Source organism: Eleutherodactylus coqui, chromosome 6, assembly GCF_035609145.1.
Source record: "Eleutherodactylus coqui strain aEleCoq1 chromosome 6, aEleCoq1.hap1, whole genome shotgun sequence".
Taxonomy (NCBI): domain Eukaryota; kingdom Metazoa; phylum Chordata; class Amphibia; order Anura; family Eleutherodactylidae; genus Eleutherodactylus; species Eleutherodactylus coqui.
Window position 1 is genome coordinate 192261102 of NC_089842.1, and position 24074 is coordinate 192285175.

The 24074-nt window shown below is 46.5% G+C and overlaps 1 protein-coding gene across 1 annotated transcript in view; it reads right to left on the minus strand.

The window, feature by feature from the left end:
• Nucleotides 1-275: 275 nt before the first annotated feature.
• The window catches only part of FAM98B (family with sequence similarity 98 member B), a 35592-nt gene continuing 11793 nt past the window's right edge, over nucleotides 276-24074 (minus strand). Inside the window, exons 6-8 of the mRNA XM_066608518.1 lie at nucleotides 22795-22911; nucleotides 6801-6968; nucleotides 276-1851 (exon numbers count right to left, since the gene is read on the minus strand). Of these exons, the coding sequence (XP_066464615.1) occupies nucleotides 1597-1851; nucleotides 6801-6968; nucleotides 22795-22911 (540 nt within the window). The 3' untranslated portion in view covers nucleotides 276-1596. The remainder of the gene's footprint in view (nucleotides 1852-6800; nucleotides 6969-22794; nucleotides 22912-24074) is intronic.

A 24074-nucleotide genomic window follows, 5' to 3' on the forward strand; every position in this document is an offset into this window, starting at 1 on the left:
ACAAAGCTCCAGGTCAAATATATTGTCTTGCGCTAATCAAGGCTGCATTTACACAAGCAATTTCACATGCGAGTTCTGTGCGTTGCGAAATGCACGTGACAAGAACCCATCATGTTCAATGGGTTAATTTATACAAGTGATTTCTTGGTCGTTCACACCAATAGTGTAAGATCAAAAACTCACTGCATTATTTCCCATTATTTCCTACGTGAGCCGAAAAAACAACACTTTATACTCACATGTAAAGGTATTTTGCATGCGAGTGCGATGTATTTTTTCCCATTTTAACTATAAGCACATGCGATTTTTTCACATGCATGAAAAATTATGTCCAGCCATGCAATGCGCTTTTAACATTGAGACACTTTGCAGTGAGATCGCTAATTTATATGAGCAAGATCGGTCCGATTTTCTCAGACTGATATCGCACTCGCCCGTGTAAATACAGACTTACGCTTTCTCAGGCACAGGAGCTGGCAGCCAGGCATCATCACAGTACAATTCATTCAAACTGGCATCAATGGTCTGTGATAAATAGCAGATCATCAAATCTTCCGAATTATCAGATAATAAAAAAAAGTATACAAAACTCAACAGCAAAAAACAAAAGATCAAAAATCACACTGGAATCTTATTTTCTATGAAGAATTACATTACTGGTTCTGTCTGCTCCGTTTTCAATTTCTGTCCTTGTGCAATCCCACATTATATTCAGTTCTATGTAAGGAATAAGATCCAAATTATCAGACTTTCTGAATTATTGGATACCAAAGTGAAGGAGTTTTACTGAACACACAACCAATAAGCAGTCTGAAGTACTTATTAAAGGGAATCGGTCAGGTAATTTTAGCATAATACCCCTCTGATTCAGACAGTAGAACAAGATCAATCAATCATTTAGGCATGAAATATATAAAAGTTATTACAAGTCTTAGCAAAGACTGACAGCAACCATGAACAGCAATGGCCTTTCTTATATGAGGAGAATGAATGAGGTTGTGCCAAGAGCCCATCAGCGGTTCATGCGCCCCATTAAAGCACACGATCATAGAGCGCAACTCCTCTTTAATGCATAATGGTGAGCTGCTCCCATTCTAATGGGTCTCGTGCAGTCCTGGTATTGTGGGGCGGCCATTTGTGTGAATTGCCATCCTGTAATACTATGTTACTGAAATGTGTGACTGAACACGGCTTCTCTCAATAAAACCAGCCAGGGGTACCGAGAGCAGAAATTGTGATGATCAAGCTGTTCACCCCCAGGCACCCAATTCTGGAAGGAGTTGTGCATGTTAACCCCTTTAAGATCACAGTTCATAAATGTTCCATCTCTGATCATCAACGTCAAATTTAGTCTCCCTGATCTCAGTTTACAAATATAGAAAAATAAATAAGTTGTGATGCAAAAATGAGGAACATTAGCTGCTCAGTAGTAGTTCATCCAAGGAGGTCTTTATAGGTGCAGATATTGTATTTTGGAGCCTTTTAACACCTCAAAGACTTGGCGCACTTGCGCATAAAAAAAAAAAAAATGTCCGTTCAAGATCTCCTATAATTCCCTCTTCCTTTAGAACCTCCATCACCGTATCTTCCTCTGCTCTAGTAGCCTCCTCGGCCACCTCGATTAAAATCCCTTCCACCTGCGTTATACCATCCTCTTCCGTATCCACCGCCACCTCGCCCACCGTAACCCCCGTGTCCACCATAACCACCGCCACCTCGTCCACCTCCTCGCCAGCCTCCTCCTCTTCCTCCTCTGTCGTCCTGTCTCTTCTGCCATGGTGGCATTTCAGGAGGTGGTGGCTCAATTTCTGAAGGCCTTCCTCCTCGATCAGGCACCCTGCCCATCAAAACCTGTAGAAAGTTTTAATTTATTATTAATAGTCAGGTAGAACAAACAGTCAACAGATATACATATGGCACAAATGGCTCTAAAGAAATTTTCACCCTTAAACATAATTTTTCTTTTATCTATTTACATAGATTCAAAGTTGAAAAAAAATTACTAAATATGGGATTCACAAGGCAACTGTTGGGTGGATTCACAACTGGCTGAGTGATCATACTCAAAGAGTGGTCATAAATGGGATCGCTAACACTAGGAAAGAGAGAAAGTATTCAAAAAGATCTAGAAAAGCTTGAACAGTGGGCGGCGACGTACAGAATGGTATTTAACAAGGAGAAATGCAAGGTCCTACATCTGGGCAAGAAAAATGAAGAAAGCACATACAGAATGGGAGGAATTGAGCTAAGCAGCAGCACACGTGAAAAAGACTTGGGTATACTAATAGATTATAGACTGAACCTGAGTCAACAATGTGATGTAGCAGCCAAAAAGGCAAACACAATTCTGGGATGTATTAAGAGAAGCATAGAGTCTAGACCACGTGAGGTAATTATCCCCCTCTACTCTTCCTTAGTCAAACCTCATATGGAATACTGTGTCCAGTTCTGGGCACCCCACTTTAAAAAATACATAGACAAACTGGAGCAAGTTCAGAGAAGAGCTACTAGGATGGTGAGCGGTCTGCAAACTGGGTCCTATGAGGTACGGTTAAAGGACCTAAAAATGTTTAGCTTGCAAAAAAGAAAGCTGAGAGGAGACTTAATAGCGGTCTACAAATATCTGAAGGGCTGTCACAGTGCAGTGGGATCAGCCCTATTCTCATTTGCACAAGGAAAGACTAGAAGCAATGGGATGAAACTGAAAGGGAGGAGACACAGATTAGTTATTAAAAAAAAAACCTTCTGACAGTGAGTGATCAATAAGTGGAACTGGTTACCATGGGAGGTGGTGAGTTCTCCTTCAATTGAAGTGTTCAAACAAAGGCTGGACAAATATCTGTCTGGGATGATTTAGTGAATCCGGCACTGAGCAGGGAGTTGGACCCGATGACCCTGGAGGTCCCTTCCAACTCTACCATTCTATCTGAATTAATTTCCTTTTTTATATCCCATTGTATGAGCAAATTGGAGCTCTGCCTGCTATAGAGTCCAAAATCTCCTGCATACAAGTAGACGGAAAACATAACATTCTGTCTTTCTGCAGTCGCCACTAGAGGGAGCTTATATGTTATACATACGAGAACTTTGGTGTGGTTTAATTCAAACAATCGATCTAAAAAGATATATTCGATCAATTACCGTATTTTTCGCTTAATAGGACGCACCGGACTATAAGACGCACACCTCTTTTAGAGCAGGAAAGTAGGGAAAAAATATTTTGAACTCCCTCAGGCTCAGGTCAGGGATAGTGCCGGAGCAGAAGGAGCAGCAGAGGTCTGAAACAGTTGTGTCTCAGCAGTGCTTCCTCAGCAGCAGAAGGGAAAAAGCCGATTGGTGGAGGTGGGGAAGCAGCAGCAGTTCCCACCAGCGCTCACCACCAATCAGCAGCACATATGATGGCAGCAGTGGGGAGGAGAGAAAACTGGTAAGTGATCGCACATTTGTTCGTGCGCTCACGAGTTTTTTTTTGCGTGGCTGCGATTTAGTTAGTGCGATTCCGCAAACAAATGCAGACGCAACGAATTTCAGAACACTTGCTTTATAAGACGCAGCAACTTTTTCCCCCCGCTTTGGGAGGCAAAAAAGTGTGTCTTGTAATGCGAAAAATACGGTTTGTATCAGCACAGAATTTTGCACTTAAAGTCAACATAATAATAAAGGGGTGGAAATTCGCTTTCAAGGGGTTTGTTTTATCAGACAACTGTTAAACTGTGAGCCACTGGCTCCCTAAACCCTCAGCAAATCATACAGTCGTCACTCTGCTTCCTGGAAGTGAAGAACTGCTTATGGCCATTCAAGATGGCAACTGCAGCCGGCCTGAGTCTAGCAGCGGATGGTTCAATACCACTCTTATAACGTGTCTGAATGATTAACCAACAGGTTACTGCTCTACAGCACTGATCAGGATAATCATCTAAATGTCCCAAAGTGTAGAATGGTTTAAGAAGGTAAACACAGCTAGAGGAAGATACATTTCCACGAAGCCATCCATGGCAAACGCCATCCTAATTAGAGACCAAGACAACACGTACGGAGCTCTTGCATGTTCGCGGTGTCCTATTAAGTAGAAGTGCGCTGCAGTGCCAACAACTCTGGGTGTTAGGTTCCTGCTCGGAAGGAAAATCCAGCATATGGCGACGTTATATCATGTACGTAAAACAGGACTGTAAACCAAAGCCTGACAAATCCCAGCCACTAGGTCTCCATGGTGACTGAAAAATGAGACCTGTGACTAAGTCTTGTGTCCAGCTGCCTGGTAAGCCTCTCATTGTTCAGTCTGCGTAAGGCACACAGATAACCCAAACACCCCCACCCGTCCCCCCACAAAAAAAACCAAAAACGCACAGTTGATATGTCCCTTGTGAGCAAAGAAGAGAGGCGTCCTCGGTGTAGAGGCAGAGTAGGACGTACTAATGTGCAGAACATTGGGTGCAATGAGGAAGAACGAAAATAAATGATTCACTCCAGACGCCAGAACATGCAGAGAAGGACAAGGATGGATGGTGGTGACTAGAGTCACTTATGGGAACCCTCCAAGCCCCTCAATGTTTCCTCCAACTGACATATATGCTATGTATACTCCAGCCTTTGGCGTCTCAAGATACCAAACAGTCACTGTTACTACCAAAATGTGACTAATACAACATACCATAAAGACAGGCCTTAACCATAGGCATCCATATACCGCTATATTGTGCCTCCCTACTGCACCACAATGCTCCTAGCAGGGGATAACCGTGCAACACGGCATCTGAAAGAGATGGCACGATTTATTTTCTTTCTGATGCATATGGAACCCGACCAGAAAGGGAAAAAAAAACAAACCTGTATTCCTCCGTATAGCTGGGGTGTTATAGATTGCACCGGTGCTTGATTGTAATATGTATTAGGCTGGAATGCGGTCAGGTTTATGCGCTCTTAGGCCCAATGTCAATGGCACGTGCGAATTTTCAATGCAGCTATCTGCAGCGGATGCACTGCGGGTCATGTTAAATGTGATTTTTTTAAAGGGGTTCTGACACAAATAATGTTTTTATGCTTTAGCAGCCATTGTTCCCTGGTGTGCCTAATGGACCCAGGGAACCCATGGTTTAATGGCTGCTAAAGCATAAAAAGATAACACTTACCTGTTCTTCTGTTGTTGTTGACATCGGGGGGTCGGCTCCCGGCAGGCAGTCTTCTTCCTCAAGCAGCCGCGTCGCTCCGGGATCGCGCGCATGCGCAGTGGAGAGGTGCCCTCTGACAGGAGTCAGGACGGGCTGCGTCTCCACTGCGCATGCGCAGCACTCCGGAGTTCAGCCGAACGGACAGGCCGCCCACAGCAAGCACTGCTTGTGACGTGCTTGCTGTGAGCGATCCGTCCGTTGACCTCGGAAGTGCCCGACGGACGGACCAGAGCAGGAAGCGGTCTTTTTGACCGCTCCTGCTCTGCTTTAAAGGCACAGAAGAAGATGCCGGCTGGAGGGGACATGCCTGGCGATCGGGCCAGGCCAGGCAAGGTGAGTACAATTTTTTTTTTTCATGTCAGAACCCCTTTAATGGTTGTAGGTGATCACGGATTGTGTGTTTTCATCTCCCATAGAGATGACTGGAGCCAGATGCGCAATTAAATGGAGCATGCAGCGATTTTAGATCCGCGCGGGGCATCTGCAGAGCACCTAAAAATCAAATCCGCGAGGTTTAACTCAGTTGCAGACTGACAGTGTGGGTGACACACACTACAATATTATATATATATATATATATATATATATATATATATATATATATATATATATATATATATATATATATATATATTAATATATATATATATTACACACACACACACACACACACACACACACACACACACACACACACACACACACACACACACACATACATACATACACACACATTTTTTTTTTTTCCAAAACATGTCCCCCATGACGCCATACAAGACCTCTTGTCTCATTCATATTGTTTATTCTTTTTCACACTATTCCACTGCAGGTGGAGTATCCATAAGAGCCCCGGTTACAGGGGAAATAAATCCCCTGTAATGAGAATAGTCACTAACAGAGCTGATCTGGGTCGGGCAGGACCCTGCAGCTCTGCTGTGCCAGAGGACCCGTAGCGGTCACGTGATCGCCAGGTCGAATAGTAGAAGCGACATTTCCGCTTTCTCCCTTTAGTACATTGAGCTCTATATAGCCTGTAAAGGAGAAAGCAGCAGTAGTTAAATAGTTTCTCGCTATTCCTCTGGGTCCTCAGCTGTGAAGACCTGACCTGCTCCTGCTTGATTTCAGGAGCAGAGGCTTATTCCCCGCACTGTACTTCTGCCATTAGCAGATTAAAGCCCGGGACCAAGTGCCATAAACTGACTGGTTAATGCACGCAGCAGATGTGACAGATGACAGCAGCACTGATCTTCCAACCAACATTCCAGCTTCTTTACTACTTGATAGGGCTAGAATGAGACTCCCTGAATGAAATCCAGCCGGTTTCATGAGCCTTTGGCTTGCCCAGACTACCAACTAGGATTGACAGCTTTCTTCCTACCATCGGGCAAAGAAAGAAACTGTCTAGTGGGCAGAGGAAGCACACCGGGCACGCTCAAGCATGACTTCTATAGTCACAGACAATCTCTAAGACTATATCTGTATAAGCAGGCAGCGTCCCTGCCCCCACTAGATGACACTTTCAAACCCCACAAAATACATATGTGACAGACTGGCTTGAGATATAAACCGTGAATGGGGAAAAAAAAACAACTATACAATCTAGAACGCAACAATACCATCCTGGATATTCACCTTATTGACGGGGCACACCATCTTCTCCCGCACTGACCCACTGCTCGTACGCACGATTCTGGACAGATCCTGCCTGGCAGCCAATAGATGTGACACCGTGATTCCCGACTTCGGTGACAGCGAGTAACGGATTGGTTGGTAAGCCTTTGCAATTTCATCCATTTTTGCCTTAAAACACAGATAACATACTGTATAAATATCCAAGCGTATAGATAAACAACATTGTGTGTAGAGAAAGTATTAGCATTCTATAATCCGGATACTATGAGAACCTGATTCCCAATTTGGGCACAGAACTACAAATTAATCTAACCGATCACACATTCATGGCCCAACCCAAGTACAGACCATCAGCTGGAGAAAAATCCTCATAACATGTACCTATGCACTATATTCCAGCAGCTAAGCCTCGGACGCATGAGATCTAAACAGAAGCAGTATGATCAAGTCAATGTTCATGGCCTAGTAACAATGCTATGGGGGCAATATCCAGCTTACAGATGTCAAAATATGGGTGACCTACTTCTGGGTTATTGCTGTGGTGTTATCACATGCATCCAATGTTACATAGTACAGGTGTGCTGACTGGAGTCCACAGAAATTAGCAACAATAGGCCTTTGCCAACCAGGAATAAGTTTTTCATTATAGTTTGTGGGCACCTGGATAAAAGGATTCCACATACATCTGACCTCCTTGTGTTATTGCCTAGATTAAACTGCCGCCATTTACACTGTAATTCAGATGCAATACATAATATCTTACATGAAGAGGTAGTACAATGAACGTCATGTGGAAATGCTGCCCTCATGTGGCCCTTTTAGTGTCACTGCATGTAACGCTATCCATTTTTGTTTCCTCTTATTTATATGGCCCCAATGTATTCTATAGCATCGTACTCAGAATACATTTACTTGAATCAGTCCCTGTCCCTTACGCACACATGTTAAGGCCAATTTCATAGAAGGCCAATTTCATACTGTATACTTTTGTGGTGGGAAAGTATATGGGAACACCTTAAATTTTCCTAACTTTTTGAGGACCGCTCATCATAAATATACATGTAACCGGTGTTACATGGAGAGGGGCTCGAGAACTGAGCCCACTGCTTTTGACACCCACTTGCGACTGCAGTGATTGAAGCTACAGCCAATTGCTGCAGTTAACTGTTTAGATGCTGCTGTCAAAGTTGTTAACAGTACATCTCAGCAGCCATCTAGATGGAGTTCTTGCATACATCTGTATTCCACTTTCATTCTTTGGAACAAACGACCATTTTTGGTTACGTACACCAGCCGATCGCCATGCGTGAAAGTGCCATCTATGTCATTGATACTAATTATGAAAGTTGCTACAGATTGCTTACACTTCTTGTGGTTATCCTCTTTATATTTTGGCTTCAGAAAGGGGACAATTGGTATGTTGTCCCCCGAAACACATCTCAGCCTGTGTAAAGGTTCCGGTTTCCCCCCAATAAAGTTATGCTACCTTTCTGATAGTCTTCATATATTTTGACCCAGCAACCCTAGACCCGAGAGATTGATTTACATATGTTTTTGGATTTGGGATGTTTGTGTGCTTCACCATCCCTCAGAAAATACAGAACTTACTTTACAAATATAAATACAATTTCTTCAATGAACTGCCAAATTGTACCATTTACCCCTGAACGCTGGTGCTTTTTTGGCTCGGATGTTCTCCCCATGCTCTGTGACCTGTGCAGAGGTCATTGTGCAGGGATGGGGAGGAGGCATTCTGTGACCATTGCCTATTGAGAGTGGCGGATCCTGTGTGTGTATTATAATTATATACATACATACACTATATCTATATCTATATATACACACACACACACACACACACACACACACACACACACACACACACACACACACAATCACCTTTAGGTCTCTCTCACACAGGGGCTTTTCCCTGCGATTAACGCAGTGTTTTATCATGTGGGGTGTAACACTCCCATTGAAATCAATGGGGCCTTGCAGACATGAGTTCGATCAAAGCGCTGGATGGCGTTTTCCTTAATTGTAATCCTGTCTGTGATGATAACGAGATTACTGTTGCACAGGAAGCATCAGATTATTATTGGGCTCAGTAGTCAGTGAGAAAAGTGCAAGTTTTCTTTTTTTTTCCAATAGAGATCACAATATTGAAAATTCTAAAAATAAACCAAAATTCTTATTTTTGGTATAACTTACCTGTAAAATCACTTTGTCGTCACGTTCATTGGGGGACACAGCAAGACCTTGGGTTTAGGTGATGCCACTAGAAGGCGACACTAAGCAAAGAAAGAGTTTGTCCCTCCTTCAGAGACTGACCTAGTTTGTACGTAAGCAGGAGGAGATAACAGATGAACACATGACGTCGAACCATACAGACTAAGTAGAATGATAGTCCTAGGGAAAGAGTCCGGCCGGATTGAGGGACGACTTAGAAGAGACGTCAGCGCCAGTATAAGCAAATGGGTGGGTGCTGTGTCCCCCAATGAACGTGACGAGAAAGTAATTTTACGGTAAGTTATACCAAAAAAATCCTGTTTTCTCGTCTATCATTGGGGGACATAGAAAGACCTTGGGACGTTCTAGAGCAGTACCCAAGGGGGAGGGGCCAGAAACAAGCAAGACACTAGTCTGTTACCGGAGGGCGCTAATAAGCACTGACTTAGTCGCAGATAGCAAAAAATGCTTGCTCTTCCTTGCCAGACAAAGATAAGCATTGCTGTTCTAGTAAGAAAACAATTTGCAATACAGAACTACAAGTGTCTTTGGAGCTAAGGGAGAGAGACTGGATCCCGACCAAAGCTAAGGAACAGGCGAGCATAGGCAAGAGAGAGGCACTGTGTGCTTGTAGCATGTTACAGCCAGGAGCAGGCTAACTACTGACCTGAGAGAACATGACGGCCGGAATACCTGGGCTGTTCTTGACACCAACCCTCCATCTGCCTGCTGTTAGGGCAAAGGCTAAGGGGGCCATGACCTGGGAATAATCTCAGCACCGCATGGTGCGAGAGGAACAGAGGAGCAATCATGGAGGTCTGATGACCGAAAAATAAAAAGATAATTAGAAAACTGAGGTGCAGAAAGCTAACAGTGGATCTAACACAATTCATCTAGTTGGAACGGCTCCCGGAAGAACAGGGATGCTGAAGCCTGGATGACAGAGTCACTTTCCACATGAAGGAGTACCACTCGTAATCTCTTCATTTATGTATATAACTCTATACACAAATCTTATCATCCTTGTAATGGAGAACTAGGGCAAGTTACCCACTACGCTGCAAGCGCTAATATTGTACGGATAAACATCTAATGCCGTACTTGTAAAGGGAAGTACCTAACAGACGTACCCCTGCATAGAACTAGCTGTAGACATTAGCGGTAGCAACGGACTATCTACACTATCATGGAAAGGCTCGTTTAAGAAGTTTGGTCGGTATACTGCATAGAAAATGGTTCCGACTTCACTTGGCCAACACGAACTGGTAGGGCACAGGGGTGTGCCTCCAGGATAACAATACCAGTGTTTTTTGGCCGGGCTGACGGTAGAACGCTCCATTGTACAGTATGACATCAGGTACTACAGCACCCAGAATCCTTAGAAACTAGCGCAGTGAGATATGCGCTATAAGAGTAGTACCTATGATGACCAGTGTCCACATACAGAACCAACCTTGTCTTAAACCCTGGTTTATGGTAGACTCACAACTCCAAGTCCTGGCAATGTAAATGCAAGTTATGCAGACTGCCGCAGGATAGAGTATTCCTCCCAGAATGGAAGCATAATTACTAGCAGACGCCATGCCCGAGCATGGGCAAGACGCTGCTCTAGGAGGGTACCGCTCTCCGATGTGCTGCACGAAGACAGAGTAACTATAGAGTGTCTCTAGTCACTGATAACGGATGATTGTCAACCGTGCGGTAGAGCCCCGAGGGCTCTCTATACTCTGCCCCAGAGAATAAATAAGGCAGGAATCTAAGATTTGCAGTAGCAAATATGAGAGAAACAGCATTGCACAACACTGCCATAATTCCTCCTAGGAAAAAGAAAAACACCTTAATCAGGGTCAGCAAACAGTGCCCAACCAGACAGGGGCAATGAGAGGCAAGACTACAGAAAACTCCCATCCGTCCCCCCATGCCAGGGGCACAGAGACAGATGCCTTTCAGAGCTATGGCTACAAGGGGATTGACCCCCCCCCCCCCCAGCCTACCATTACGCCTCCCTCACATGGGGGCAATGAGAGAGCATCGTACCAAGGAAACCTCGCTATGTGCTAGGCCGTGGCATGAGAGTCAAAGAGTGGCCTCCTGTAGGAGAAACAACCATGGAAATTAGATCCCACATAGTGAAGCATAAAAGCACAATACAAACTACAAATGTTGACCTCAGGATTCTGAAAAACTTCTGGCCACAGCATTAGTCAATGATCATGTACCAAACGACATCAGGGGTGGGGAGCGGGTAAATTTACTTAAAAGGAAAGAAGCAAAAACTGATCTTTGATCTTGATCCACTCTCCCCACACGGCCTGAACCTGGAATATAATATACTACCATTTCTGTAGTAGAAATAGTGTTTGTGTCCCTCTCTAGTGCTAATACATATGATAGCGGTTTTTTAATACATATCTTTTTCTCTGATACTTTTTTGTCGGTCATCTAAACCATTGCCTCGTGAAAGGGCGAATGACATCATTCAGGCTTTTGCTCCATCCTTTGTCCATTTACTTGGAATAGAATTATGCTATGACCCAATTTATTTGAAAGATTTACACCCGTTATGTAATCCGGTGTTGTCTATGTATTTGGAAGAGCCCTTCTTGCAAGATCAAATTATCTTGATTATGAATAAAAATCTTTCTAGCAATAATAACTTTGCCTTTATGCAATTTTTTTTTTTTTTACTAAGAGTGGACCTAAAATTAACCGTATTTAAGCTGGATTGGTCAATGGCTTTTTATTGCTGGGGTCACCTACCTGGGACAAGGTTATGAATACAATTTGATAATTTGACTTCTGATGGATCCATTCAGACATGATTTTCTATATACTATACACAGGAGCCACAGATATATCATTCTTTAAAACAACATAATATACCATTAAAAGGTACTGTATAATTCTTGGTTCTTTCATATGTAGTATAGTTCTTTATTGACGGTGAATATAGATCCATGTTCTGTGTAAATCAAGGTGTAGATGCGGCATACAGTCCACATAGTCTGACCTTACATTTTGAGGTATATATGATACCACTTTGGACAACGACAACAGTACAAAACCTGTCCCTTTGGATGTGATGAAGGCACAGGCGACATCGCTATTCTGTAGAGATTGGCAGATATGCACCTCTTCACGTGAGGTTCAAGTCATCTCGCGCCTGCCCAGTGTATAATATGGGTCCCCTATGCAGAGGGAGTAGTAGGAGTGACGTTGGTAGCGCCGTGAGAATTGGAGAGTCCCGCACATGCGCAGTTGGAGCAGCAGGGCGCCGAGATTTGGATCAATTGAGTGGAGCACAGCATGATGATGATCACAGCCTGCATTATAGTTATTCTGACAGGTATGGTCACACCAGCATAAGAAGGGATTTTAATTTTGTCCTTGTATCCGTTTGGCTGTTTAATTATGTTCTTGTATGCAATTGGCTATTTTCTACATATAAGCTTACTATTACTCCTCAAGGACGAGGAGAGTAGGAATCTACTATCACTTCTACATGGGAGAGAAGGATAAAGTGGATAATGACAGAAGTCATCCTTCAGCAATATGCCTAATACAGTCGTCCCATTACTCCTTCAGAAGGAGGTAAGAAAATGAATGATGGTTTTGCGATAGCCTGACTCCGTGCAATCCAGAAGTAGGGAGTCGCACAGACTATCACAAGTACTCCTCCCTGGAAGAGTATGCATCAGCCAGTAGTCAAGCAGATAACTGATGCCAGCAGCCCCACCATTACTCCTATAGAAAGGGTGTAAAGAGAACGCGGACGGCGACACCAAGATAGAAAGTTGCACCGCTTCCTATTACTCCTCTAAAACAGAAATGAAAAAGGAGGGTGGAGCAAGACCCAGTGAGGGTGGTGGAATATTTATGGAGTACAAAGAGTTTTCAATGATTGAGTATTTTGAATGGTGGAGGTGCTGCCAGCCAGATGACGCTCCACCAGTGTGGGCGTACGTGTAGCGAAAAGGATGTGAAAAGAACTGGTATGGAGGCGCAACACTCTAAGCTACTAGAAGATGTAGATCAAAGTCCAATGTGTGATGGTGAAAGCACTTCTTTTTTATTATTTTTTCAGAAATTAAAAACCAGCAATGGAATACGCGTTTCGGGGAAGAACCCCTTCGTCAGTTCGGCTGGATAGGACTGTGTGATAAGTACAAATAGATAATGGAGGAGTGATTAACAAAGGAAGGGGAGGAGAGGGGAGAGGGGAAAAAAATCATATACCTAATGAAATCTCACAAATGTGTCAATAGGAACAATAAATATATGATGAAAAACAAGATTTGGTAAGAACTTACCGTAAAATCTCTTTCTCGTTTTGTTCATTGGGGGACACAGCTCTGACCTTGGGTATAGCTTCTGCCACTAGGAGGCAACACTAAGCACAAAAGTGTTAACTCCTCCCACTAGCTATACCCCTCCTGCAAGCAGCATGCTAGCTCAGTTTGTGTGCAAGCAGTAGGAGCAGCCAGTAGGATACAACATAGATAATAAACAACAATACTCACGAACTCTAACTCATTCCAACACCGTGTGCGACTGCACCGAGGACCCTCCCCTAGGGAGTATACGTCACAGTTCCGATACCAGACTGGGTGGGTGCTGTGCCCCCCAATGAACAAGACGAGAAAGAGATTTTACGGTAAGTGCTTACCAAATCTTGTTTTCTCGTCTGTTATCATTGGGGGACACAGCTCTGACCTTGGGACGTTCTAGAGGAGTACCCAAGGGGGCGGGAAAATATAAGGCGTCGCATGTGTAAGGACGCAATCTGTCCTTCAACTGCGACCAGCGTTAATGGATGGCTAGGTATCCCGCATGCTCAGACAGAGCCTAAAGGGGCCTAAATAACAGCCCCATCCACCCTCTGAGGGAAGAAAAAAACAAAACCCAGACAAGGAGCTTCCGACGAGGCACACGGCTTCCAAATAATACGGCCTGAGAATATGACCTTGCTGGCATAGTAACCCTGAATTGCTGCAAGGCAGAATCATTGTAAGGAGTCCACTCTGGAAAAGCAGGGATCCAGTCGGAGTTGCCGGAATTACCGGCAGCGTGACTGAAGTATGCTACCTGCACGAGGAACTCCGGCGCAGTCAACCGAGAAACCTGCCCTTATTCACAGAAAAAGCCAAAAATACAATACCTGAAGGTCTGCAAAGCAGACAGAGTCGCCATAGAACAAGCTGCTCCTCCACATTATTGTCTGGCTGACTGCATATCTCCAGGGCTTATGGCCATTGCGCCTGCCCTACGGCGATTGTGCCTGCCTTATGGTGACCGTGCCTATGGCGACCATGTCTGCTTTGCAGACCTTCAGGTATTGTATTTTTGGCTTTTTCTGTGAATAATGTTTTTGTGTTTTTTCCCTCACCTCTGTGATTTTTTGAGAAACCTGCCCTGGAGCGTTCGCTGGAACTACCGAGAAGGTGCCCACCGATACCTCACCGAAGTGGATCCTGATACCGGCGGTAGGCCATACAGCGGGTAGATAACAACCGTTTCCTGTACCATCCGTACCCAATAGGCATCCGAAGATGAAACTGTGGAGCCATAGGCGCCGAAACATCAGGGTTGTGGACCTTCTACCAGGCGACTTAGTTGTAAGTCAGGTCCCGTATACCTCCCGGTATTCAATCTCACCTACACCGTCCCTCCGTGATGAAGGGACATTCGACTCCAGACGCCAGTGGAGAAACAACCTGTTGAGATATGCAACCGTCTCATGCTGGACTCCTGTATTGACCACGGTTGGAAGGCCTGCCGTATGACCTTGATGCTGTATATGCTGACAGCCTCCGTCCATGGCGTCGGCTGTCTGATTAGCTGTAACTTGAAAAAGGGTCGTCAGAGGAAAAAGTTTGGTTCCATGATTCTGCAACAATGCCCACGGGGTCCGCCTCTGCATGGCCCCATGGGCTAGCGAGGACTTCTGCCCATTTCGTGATCAACTAGGCCTGGCCCCGTGCTGGGATGCAATGTAACCGTGTGACTCCACTGGGTACAGAAAAATTGACCGCACAAGGCAGCAAAGGTACACTGGTCCGAGACTCACTGATCCCTTTGAGGAAAGCTCCACAGTAGAGATGGAGGAACCCTAAAATTGCAGACAGTACAAGTATGGACTGTCTTACGCTGTCCTGCAAGTCATAATGCAGGGAGAACAATGCAGGAGAGTCGCAGCGAGTCGCTGGATCTGTCAGTCTTAACCCCATTAGACGTTTTACCTTCCTATACACCATCAGTCTCGCAAGCGACTGGGAGGGCCTAGTTTGCTGAGGATCAGCGCTCTACACCTGAACCGACACTAGCGACCGTTTAGAATACCGAGCACTCCTACGGTCAGTCTCCCCATCCCCAATCGGAGAAACGTGGCCTGTTCTGCACCCCACCAGGGTTCGCAGGAGCTGTCTCCTGCAGAGAGCTAGCCACGTCCTACTGACACGGCTGTAGAACTAGCAGTCCATGATTCCTAGAGAGTACACATGCCTTGTAGTTCAAAGAACGCCGAAAGAAACGAACTTGGCATTACAAAGTGCCGCCCCGCGTCACTTCTGTCTGTGGTGGGGGCCTAAAAAGTATGCGGCTCTTCTGTCATCGTAGATCGCCCTAAGTTGCCTGTAGGAAGTTGCAGGTGGTCACTCCAGGGAGGCTAGCCGTTATGAAAAACGTCTGGAGCGTAAGCTTCTGTGGGGTGGAGGCGAATACGACGTGTTCACAGAATTCCTGAGAATAGTATATTCCTCAGAAGGGTACCACAAGACTTAGCCAGACCGAAGGAAGCCCAACGGAGTTTTGGCCTGCATACTGCTGCCTTAACACCTTGCTCCACACAAGGCCCAATACATGTTGTCCATAAGGTGACTAATTTTTTGGGAATGCAACTCTCGTCCAATAGCGAGACCCCATACTGATGTGGTACTAGCCGGACCCTGTCTGCGTGCTATCCTGGCATCGGACATAGCGGTCTGGTTGCCTGCAGGAAAAAGCGGGGGGCTAGCTGTAAAGCCAGGGCAACCCGGTCAGGCCTAACATCAAGGCCGGGGAACCGCTGCTAATCAGCTTGTAGACCAGTACAGCAGCAGAGAGCACACTTGATATGTGGCTCGGTCCCGAACTGCGACTCGGTGCAGGAAACTACTGAGGGGACGAAGCTGACTCCTGCTCAAACCAGTGTATGCGCTGTTTCGGGCATGGAAGTACCCCCGGTCTCAGCCGCCTGGGGTACTGCCGACAAGCACCTTGAACTCTGTTGTACGTAGGGCAAGATATTCTCCAGCTGGATGTAGTCTCGTTCCTTAACGAGCGCGCACATAGTATGTGACCCTTGCCGGCCGCTGTCATCGTGTCCTCCTGGACACGGACACTGTGATGCGATTGTCTGTAGAGGAGTTCAACCGGATTCGGGACAGACATGAGGAAAAAGGAGTCCAGAGACTCCCTGTGTGAGTACTGACAAGAGATCGCATACTGTTATCTGTAAGACGAGATTCTCTCTGCTTAATCGCGAACTACAGCGTGAGAGCACTTGGTATGTGGCTCTGGCCGCCCTGTCCGCGTGTCATCCTGGACTTAGACACCGCGGTACTGCTGGCTGCAGGGAACTGCAGGGGGGCAATGGGGGGAGCTTCCGTCAGGCAACGCTCAACCCGGTCCGGAGCAGATATGGGTAGCTGTGCGGTACTCCTTCTGTTATGGAAGGGGTAATAGGGGCGCTATTAGCGACGAAGGAGCCACCGATAGTCTGTGTGTAGTATAAAAGGGGTCCCAGTGACCTCAGTTTCACAGAGAGGATTGCGTAAGGAGTGGTCAGCTGCTGCCTGCGGGCAAAGCGGGTCGCACAGTAGCATTATACGCCAGCCTATGGCAATCGAACGCCCGAACGTCGCGAGCTACACAATCTGTTCAGCAGCAAGGCAATGGTGGCCGTGCGATACGGTTATCCACCAGCCGTCCTGACCGGCGGCAACGCACGCAGGAAACATGTGACCAACGCTGCTGTAGGGGGCGATGATGGTGCACAACCTCTAAAAATCGCGTGGCGTGTTCTGCTGCGCGTGGCGCCGAGAGCGTGGCCGCTTGGAGGTGATTTTAAAATGTCCCTGCGCCGACACGTGGAGTGGGGCCGGCAAACCGGCGCTACAGAAAGAGGGACGCGGGGCGCCACAGGGTAGTCGCCCGCTAGGCGGGGAAAATACCTACGCCCGCTTGGCGTGGAAAACACAAACGCCCGCTTGGCGGGGAAAACACAAACGCCCGCTTGGCGGGGAAAACACAAACGCCCGCTTGGCGGGGAAAACACAAACGCCCGCTTGGCGGGGAAAACACAAACGCCCGCTTGGCGGGGAAAACACAAACGCCCGCTTGGCGGGGAAAATACATACGCCCGCTTGGCGGGGAAAATACATACGCCCGCTTGGCGGGGAAAATACATACGCCCGCTTGGCGGGGAAAATACATACGCCCGCTTGGCGGGGAAACTCAAACGCCCGTTGGCGTCTGCATGCCCGGCCGACGGCGCGAGGAGCCCTTGCACGAAACGAGCAGCAGGCACGCTCCGGGAGTGCGGCAACCCCAGCCGCGGGCGGCCGGCAGTGCAAGCCGCAGCCGTCATCAACAGGCGCGGGCGGCCGGTGGCACATCAGCCGCGCATCAACCGTGGCCGTCACCCACAGGAGACCGGCGGCACATCAGCCGCGGGCGGCCAGCAGCACACCAACCGCTCACAGCAACCGCGGGGGGAGACATCGCGGGCGGCCGGTGGCACATCAGCCGCGGGGGGCCGCCATCAGCCGCGCATCAACCGCGGCCGTCACCCACAGGTGACCGGCAGCACATCAGCCGCGGGTGGCCAGCAGCACACCGGCCGCGACCGCTCACAGCAACCGCGGGGGGGAGACATCGCGGGCGGCCAGTGGCACATCACCTGCGGCCGCCCAACAAGTAGATACGGGCGGCCGGCAGCACAGCAGACAGTTCGGGCGGCCCAGTGGCACATCAGCCGGGCCGCCCAACACAGCAGCCGCGGACGGCCCCAACAAAATGGCCGCGGCCGAGTCCGGCTGGTAGTGCCTAAGCCGCAGCTGCCCTGGAGGCGGGCGGCCGCCGACAGCACATCAGTCGCGGTCACACTGCGCCAAGTTTAAAAAGGCCCGCCCACCATATCGCCGCGGCACATAAGCCGCGGGCGCCCACCAAGACAGCCGCGGGCGCCCACCAAAACAGCCGCGGGCGCAGCATAAACATCGGTGCTGCGGGTGCATCAACCGCAGCCGCCCTGTAATAGTGCAGCAGGCAGCATAACTAGCAGCGCAGCTAACAAGCAGCGCAACGGGAAACAAGTAGCGCAGCAGGCGGCATAGCAAGCAGTGCAACGCACATCGGGTGGCAATAACAAAACAAACCCACATACTTACCTCCTTCCTGAGGTAGGGTGGCTCCCAGGCTCCAGCAGAGCTTCTCCCCATCATCGCCTGCCTTTGATGAGGCAGTGGATGCCGGACCATAAATAAGGGGGGGCTCTATGGCTGGCGGGTCACACTCAGTTTGGTGGCCGAGTGTGCCTCCTTTTCTTCAGAGGGGGCCCGGCAGACAACAGAAGGCTACATATCACCTCTGTTCGCCGCCCTCGGCGGGTTAACGGGGAGAGTCCTGCCTCCCCGTTATGCCCTGGCCTTCCGGAGAAAAAACTGATAAAAATAAATAAAAAATAGTCTCAGCAGGAGAGACAGTCCTGCCTCCTAGACACTAAGCTAAAAACTGAGCTAGCATGCTGCTTGCAGGAGGGGTATAGCTAGTGGGAGGAGTTAACACTTTTGTGCTTAGTGTCGCCTCCTAGTGGCAGAAGCTATACCCAAGGTCAGAGCTGTGTCCCCCAATGATAACAGACGAGAAACATCGATCTGAATAGTGATAAAATATATACGAGACAAAAAACATAAAAAAGAATATGAGCATCCGTACATGTAAACTAACATGAAATTTATACAAAACAAGTATCTGTTAAAATAGGATGAAGGCAATCCTGAGTAAAATACCAATCTTAAAAGTACCAATATGAAAGCGGATGGACTGAAAATCGTGTGGTTGCTTTCAGTTGAATGGAATGACTACAGAATTAAGATGCATGCACAGCCTATTGGGAAACATGATATGATTGCTACACCCGAGGGGGTGCATAAATAAATGTGTATATGTATGTTAAAAAAAAAAAAAAAAGACATCAATTGGAAAGCTACTTCAGAATGGTGTGCATTGACAGCATTGGGTTCATGTTGTGGGATAAAGTTAGGGAAAAAAAAAGAGGGGGGGAGGGGGGGGGGGAAGGACACCTTTTTGTGACCAACAAAAAAAAGGAGAATAAAACTAATTAGTTTTACGAGTTGTACGACAAAAGAGACATTTTCTATCAAATCATTTCTAAACTGCTCATCTACGTATGTAATCTATCTACTAGAATGTCCCTGCAAGCTTCAGTATATTGGACGTACCACCTAGACCTTGAGAAGTCGCATTAACAAGCATAGATCAAACACCAAGAATAGCTATCTAAACCATAGTGTTTCCAGGCATGGGACCGCAGCCCATAATAATGTTTCCCAATAGGCTGTACATGCATCTTAATTCTGTAGTCATTCCATTCAGCTGAAAGCAACCACACCATTTTCAGTCCATCCGCTTTCATATTGGTACTTTTAAGATTGGTATTTTACTCAGGATTGTCTTCATCCTATTTTAACAGATATTTGGTTTGTATAAATGTCATGTTAATTTACATGTACGGATGCTCAGATTCTTTTTTATGTTTTTTGTCTCATATATTTTATCACTATTCAGATCGATGTTTTCATCATATATTTATTGTTCTTATTGACACATTTGTGAAATTTCATTATGTATATGAATTTTTTTTCCCTCTCCCCTCTCCTCCCCTTCCTTTGTTAATCACTCCTCCATTATCTATTTGTACTTATCACACAGTCCTATCCAGCCGAACTGACGAAGGGGTTCTTCCCCGAAACGCGTATTCCATTGCTGGTTTTTAATTTCTGAAAAAATAATAAAAAAGAAGTGCTTTCACCATCACACATTGGACTTTGATCTACATCTTCTAGTAGCTTAGAGTGTTGCGCCTCCATACCAGTTCTTTTCACATCCTTTTCGCTCCTCTAAAACAGGGGTAATAAAGCAGGTGATGGAAGACATTAAACGCCGAATACTGGGACTCCCCGTCCTACCATTACTCCTCCTGGAAGAGGAGGTAATGAGACAAAACCACGTGAACCCTAACAACTAACGTAGCACATGGATGCCATGATTGCCTGGGTCAGTGCGATTTAGAGATGCACGGGTTGCAAATACCCTTGCTAAGGAAGAGAGTAATGTTGTGCATGTTGGCAGCCCTCATGTGAAATACAGAGACTTCCAGTCCTACCACTACTCCTCTTGTAAAAGGTGGTAATGAGAAGGTATACGGATGTAACGACTGCCTGGATCTTGTGCGGCGCTGGTAGAGAGTCGCACAGCTCACCATTGCACCTCCTAAAGCAGGGGGTAATGTTGAGGTTGACCGAAGTCATCGGTGAGTAATCATGTAGAATATGGAGACTCGCAGTCCTACCATTACTCTTCCCGCAAAAGGGGGCAATAAAGTAGCGTCCGGATGTCCCAATTGTCTGTATAATTACTCCTCCATGTAAGGCTGAGTTCCCACAAGGCAGAATCTCCCAGTTTGGCCGCAGCGAAAAACAGCAAGATTTCTGCCGGGAAAGCGCCACTTCAAAACCAGTGGCACTTAACCGCAGGTTTTGGAGCGACTTGGCCGCATGCTTTTCTGTTGCGGACGGTGCTCCCATAGAGGAGAGCGCGGCCGCAACAGAAAAAAAATAAATTAAAAAAATTGACATGCTGCGGTCGGGGAATCCGCACTGCAGAGCCCGGCTTTGCTGCGACGGATTGGCTGTCCCGTGAGGACGAGCTTTTTGACAAATCTCATCCACATAGCTGGCTAATCCCGGGATTAGCAGCCACAGCGAAATTCCAGACATAACATAGTATGTAAGGCCGAATGAAGACAATGTTAATCTAGTTCAGCCTGTTTATCCTCCTGTGTTGTTGATCCAGAGGAAGGCAAAAAAACCCAAGAGGCAGGAGCCAAATCGGCCCTTTGTGAACCCAGCCTTAGGGGGTAATGTGGTGGATGATCAAAGTCATTAGTGTGCAATCATGAAGATTACAGAGACTCGCAATCCTACCTTTACTACCTCTGGGAAAAAGGGGGTAATAAGGTAGCTCACAAAATGTCACAATTGCCCAGATCTGTGCGACGCTGACAGTGTCGCACAGCTTATAATGACTCCACCATGTAAGGGGGTAATGTTGACGATGACCGAAGCCATCAGTTAGCAATCATGTAAAATACGGAGACTTACAGTCCTACCATTACTACTCCTGTAAAGGGGGGTAATGAAGAAGCATACAGATGTCACGATTGCCTGAGTCTGTGCAACGCTGATAGAGTCATGCAGCTTACAATTACTCCTCCTATGGAAGGGGGTAATGTTGTGGAGGACTGTAGCCATCAGCGAGTCATGGTAACACGATTACTTCTACAGTGGAAGGGAGTAATAGGCGGCTTGATGCCAGTGCCTTTCTGTTAAGCGTATATGGGCTGTACAGCTAATACTCCTACTGCAGTAGGGTAAAATGTACCCGTGGAAGCCCAGCTAGTTACAGTGTACATGGATACCTGCCCCGGAGGTCCTGGGCTTGTGTGACGGTGCACGCCATGAGCGCCTCACCCATTTGGAAGGGATTGCGCCCATTCGAATTCAACCGCCCGTTTGGCGGGAGCGCATGCAAATTTTGCGTTACAGCTAGCACAGGTGTAAAACTTGGCTCTGACTGTACCTTGTCCAGAACCTTCTGGTCTGGGGTCAGACATGACGTTGGCACAATACTGCGCACAGAACTACTGGGTAGTATTGGTGTGAGGGGCAGCTGTAGGGGAAGTTGCCTCAGGCAGAGCTTACCCAGTTCACGGGGACCCACAGATCACAGCTGGAGCTTCTGAATCAGCGGTTCTCCTATAGCAGCAGCATCATTATTATTTCTGTTCGCAGACCTCTGAGTGGAGCAGAGAAGCATAATAGGTACCCGAAACTAACATGCCTGCCTCCTTGCTTAGCGTCGCCTCCTAGTGGTAACCGCTATACCCATGGTCTTGCTGTGTCCTCCAATGATATGGACGAGAAAATTATGTTTAAAATAAAAACTTTACATAATAGGTAATTTATTAATGACCCATTCACTTTACAAGCAGCAGATTAAGCCATCTGACAACCTGCTGCCACATAGCCAATACTTTATGGTAAGCTACAAAACATAGATAGAACCAAGAGTTGTATAAATAAATAAAGTTATGCACTAAGATTCCTATCCCAGGAAAGGGGTCCTATGACATCCTCCAGCACTCAACTCTTTCTGGAACTCCTATAGACTTCAACTGAGTCAGTGAGGTGCAAGCATGGCTAACTCTCCATTGAATTCTATGAACATAGTGGATGCACTCACTTGGCAAACGGAGGTTACAGGACCCCTGTGATCCTATTGTGTGATGGTCCCGTGGGTGGGACCCACACCTATCATGTAATACTGTGGATGTGCCATAAAAGTCTGTTCCAAAATGTACTGGGATACATAGTGCAGCTCTCCCCACATTGTAGCTCCCCTGTAGTTACTATAGATCCCTCACCTTAGCTCTGTCTGACCAACCAAACGATTGCACGGTTACATCCAAACGTTTTATTAACATTCTGCGCCGACACTCATATTCTTTACGAAGAGCTTCATTTATTTTCTCCAGGCGATCCTATAACATAAGAGGAACAACCACCAAATTAGCTTATGAGATATTTTATGTCAGTAGCAGACGGTAGATCCATGGTCATCATTACAGGGAAACCGCTTGGTGTGTTTGCTTCTGAAGTGCATAGCATGAAAGACTGCGCAACTTTAGTAGACCTGTTATTCATATAAATAGGTCCGTGTATAAAAGCATATTATTTTCACTGCAGTCAAGCAGTATAGTGCCATAGGAGCACAAGTCTTGCTGTATATTTCCAACATCACAGAGTTTTGCAAGCCTTACAAATACATACTGAGGGATTTACATACCTTGCTATATACCTGTCACTCCACCTTCCTCGCTAACAGTCATGACAACTCAACAACAAGACTGAAAGGCATTTTTATCATTTAGGTGCAAATGGGAAGATAGAACTATACCTCTGCAGCGGCGCCTATTAGAAGGCAGCATTCCTGCAAGTCAGAGCTCCGGCAAACTGCAGATAATAGAACCCCACATTTAGCGGTTTTGTGCACGCATTTCTATCGGGAGGAAAAACATGCTGCATTCTCTATTTCTGTGCATGGTTTCGCAGTGTTAATTGATAACACCAGGGACAAATTAGGCTGCTGAGCTGTTCCAAAACTGGCACGGGTGTGTCCTGTGCCAATATGAAGGGGCCCGGCAGTGCAAAAATGTATAGTAAGCTGCGCAGAAACGCTCACGAGAATATGCAATAGCACTCCATTTAGAGGATTCACACGATCATGTGCAGGAGCCCTCAATGTGATACTTGTTAACAAGTCTTATAATATGACTGGGAAACCTAAATCTTCTCCAGAAGGAAAAACAGCTTGCAAAAGGAAGAAAAATCCCCGCGCTCCAGAACACAGAGGGATCGTTGGTAGACCCGTTAGTTACTAGGGTTGGTTTATTCATGCAACGCGTTTCGACAATTTCAGATTGCCTTTCTCAAGCATGCAATACATTTAATACATAAAAACATGTCTATATATATATCCAGGTTAAAATCCACTCACCTTTCCATGGCTCGTGGTGGACGCCGGTGCAGGGGCAGTCATGGCATCATCAAGTGGGAAGTGCTTCCTACGCAGGTGACTCCCTTTTCATTCATAAAACCAAATTTTACTATAGCGGAGTGTGCGCTGTCATTGTGATTCCAACAT